This window comes from Bison bison, unplaced genomic scaffold (genome assembly GCF_000754665.1).
Source record: "Bison bison bison isolate TAMUID 2011002044 unplaced genomic scaffold, Bison_UMD1.0 scf7180017864383, whole genome shotgun sequence".
Classification (NCBI taxonomy): Eukaryota; Metazoa; Chordata; class Mammalia; order Artiodactyla; family Bovidae; genus Bison; species Bison bison.
The window spans coordinates 788,157-790,299 of NW_011494955.1; the positions used below are offsets into that span (position 1 = coordinate 788,157).

Here is a 2,143-nt window from a genome sequence, read left to right on the forward strand (position 1 = left end):
TTTTTATTTGTACTTTTTTTGGGCTGCATTGTGCAGTATTTGGGATCTTAGTTCCCTGACCAGGGATGGAACCCATGCCCTCTAGTGGAAGCACAGAGTCCAAACCACTGGACTGTCAGGAAAGCCAACACTTTTTTTCTGTTTTCTGTTAATTATTTTTATAAAGTATATTCTAAATGGAGAAATACTATGGAAATACACATATTCACATGCATATTTGTGTCCATTACATTGGGGCTGTAACCAAGGAGGCTTAATTTAGTGTGGAGCACTTTTGAGGGTAGTTTTCTGGTGAAACCTAAGATGGCGGTGGTAGGTGGAGGACTGGCGGAAGCGTCTCTGGCAGAGGGAACACTCATAGGGCTTCTCTCCCGTGTGGGTTCTCTCGTGAGCCCGAAGGTTGGTTTTGTGGGTGAAGGCCATTTCACATGTGCTGCACACAAAGGGCTTCTCTCCTGTATGAATCCTCTGATGCACATGGAGGTCTGATGCCTGGAAGAAGCCTTTGCCACACTCGGCACAAATATATGTTCTCTCATTATTGTGTCTTTTCTGGTGAACTCTGAACCGAGAGGAATACCTGAAGGTCTTGGGACATCTCTCACATCTGTATACTTCTGGGGCTCTGAGGGATCTTTCCTGGTGTTCCCCACGTGCAGAAGTCCCCTCAGAGCTCTGGAGGGTAGAAATAGGCTCAGGGGTGACCTGGTCTGGTTCCACTTCCATGAGGACATCTTGAGAGGAGGGTCCTTTCAGGGATCCATCCTGAGGCCTGGAGGGGCCTGGGCCTGCTCCTCTTCTGGAGTTTCGTGGATTCTCCAGAGAAACACCTCCTTCTTCCAGCCTCAGATGATTCTCTTCTTGGACAATGATTAGGGAAGGTATCTGATTGCTTGGACTAGTAATACTGTCACTTTTCACAGAAATGTTGCCATCATTTTCTTTACCTTCATTTCCTGTAGGGGGCAAAAAAGTGACTCAGTGAAGTTGCACCCAAGAAAGAGCCCACATGGGCCACCCCTCTGGGACCTGGGCTCTGCCCACTCACTTTGTCCTGTTTCCAGGGACGTATCTTGAGGAGTCCAGGAGAGTGTCCCCGCATTCTCTCTTGTTGGGATTCCTGCCGGTAACTGTTTTGTCAAGTGAATGATGACTTGTCTTAAGGGCATATTCTCACAAAAGAGGGCTTCCCGTCCCTGCATGTGAACATGGACCTGCGAATGGAGCCTGGTTACTGTCTGTAATAACTCTTCTTTCTCTACTTCCAGGCAACTCCAACAGACTGCTTATTTCTGACACGCCCACGCCCCTCACCCTGTGCTTAGAACCCTACTTACCAAGCCGGGCACCTCCATGCCGTCATCTGTCAGGTCCTCCATGAGTTTCTCCAGGTTTCTGCCACTAGCTTTCCATTTCTCCTGTAAAGTGGACCTGTCACTGCAGTTCCCACTGATCATAAATTGTTCCAGGACCAGATGAGAAATTATTTCATCCTTGCTGTGTTTTTCTGGCTGCAGCCATGAGTGAAATAAATGATAGAGTCTTTGCAGTTCGTGTCTTGCACTTAAATTATTGCTGTCTCGAAGTAAGTTGAGCTGAGTGCTGGGGAACTCAGGGATCCCCTCTTCCTCCTGGATGGCAGATCCTTGGGTGGGTGAATTTTCTGACCCAGGACCCCTCCTGGATGGTTCACCTTCAAAGGAGATTCTGAGGTCTGAAGACATTCTTCACAAGAATTCTCAAAGAGCTGCAACTTGAGGGATTCAGTCCCCACTGATTTGTTTCTCAGGCAATCTCTTTCAACAACCGGTGGATGTTTAAGGACTGCAAAGCTAGAGACAGAAGAAATATGTAGTTAAATACGACACTGTCATAGTTGAAAAGAAACAATCAAAATCCAGGTTCAACTGAGTTCATGGACCAATTCTGCTAGACATTTAGTGAATAAATTAATGGAGAAAATGGCAACATTATTAGTAATCCCAGAAATGTAAAATAAAACTACAACAAGCTACAAAATCACTACCTCCCAGAAGCACTAGAATAAATAGTTAACTGTGGCATGGATTGGAGGACCTGGAGTGACCTCTCAATCACTGCTGGTGAGAACTCACGTTGGAAATGCTTTGATTAGTATGTAATA

The 2,143-nt window shown here is 46.1% G+C and overlaps 1 protein-coding gene across 1 annotated transcript; it reads right to left on the reverse strand.

The window, feature by feature from the left end:
* Nucleotides 1-258: 258 nt before the first annotated feature.
* ZSCAN4 (zinc finger and SCAN domain containing 4) lies at nucleotides 259-1,724 on the reverse strand. The gene is made up of 3 exons (XM_010858038.1): nucleotides 1,338-1,724; nucleotides 1,049-1,214; nucleotides 259-956 (listed from the first exon to the last, which is right to left on the reverse strand). The coding sequence occupies exons 1-3, from the start codon at nucleotides 1,722-1,724 to the stop codon at nucleotides 259-261; spliced, it is 1,251 nt and encodes a 416-aa protein (XP_010856340.1).
* Nucleotides 1,725-2,143: the final 419 nt, after the last annotated feature.

What these genes read in the sequence shown, in the direction of transcription:
- ZSCAN4 (XM_010858038.1), bottom strand. Translation starts at nt 1,724, where the DNA reads ATGTCTTCAGACCTCAGAATCTCCTTTGAAGGTGAACCATCCAGGAGG. An exon ending in GCATGGAGGTGCCCGGCTTG is followed by an intron (nt 1,215 to 1,337) that starts GTAAGTAGGGTT and finishes CTCCATTCGCAG; the next exon opens with GTCCATGTTCACATGCAGGG. An exon ending in GTCCCTGGAAACAGGACAAA is followed by an intron (nt 957 to 1,048) that starts GTGAGTGGGCAG and finishes TGCCCCCTACAG; the next exon opens with GAAATGAAGGTAAAGAAAAT.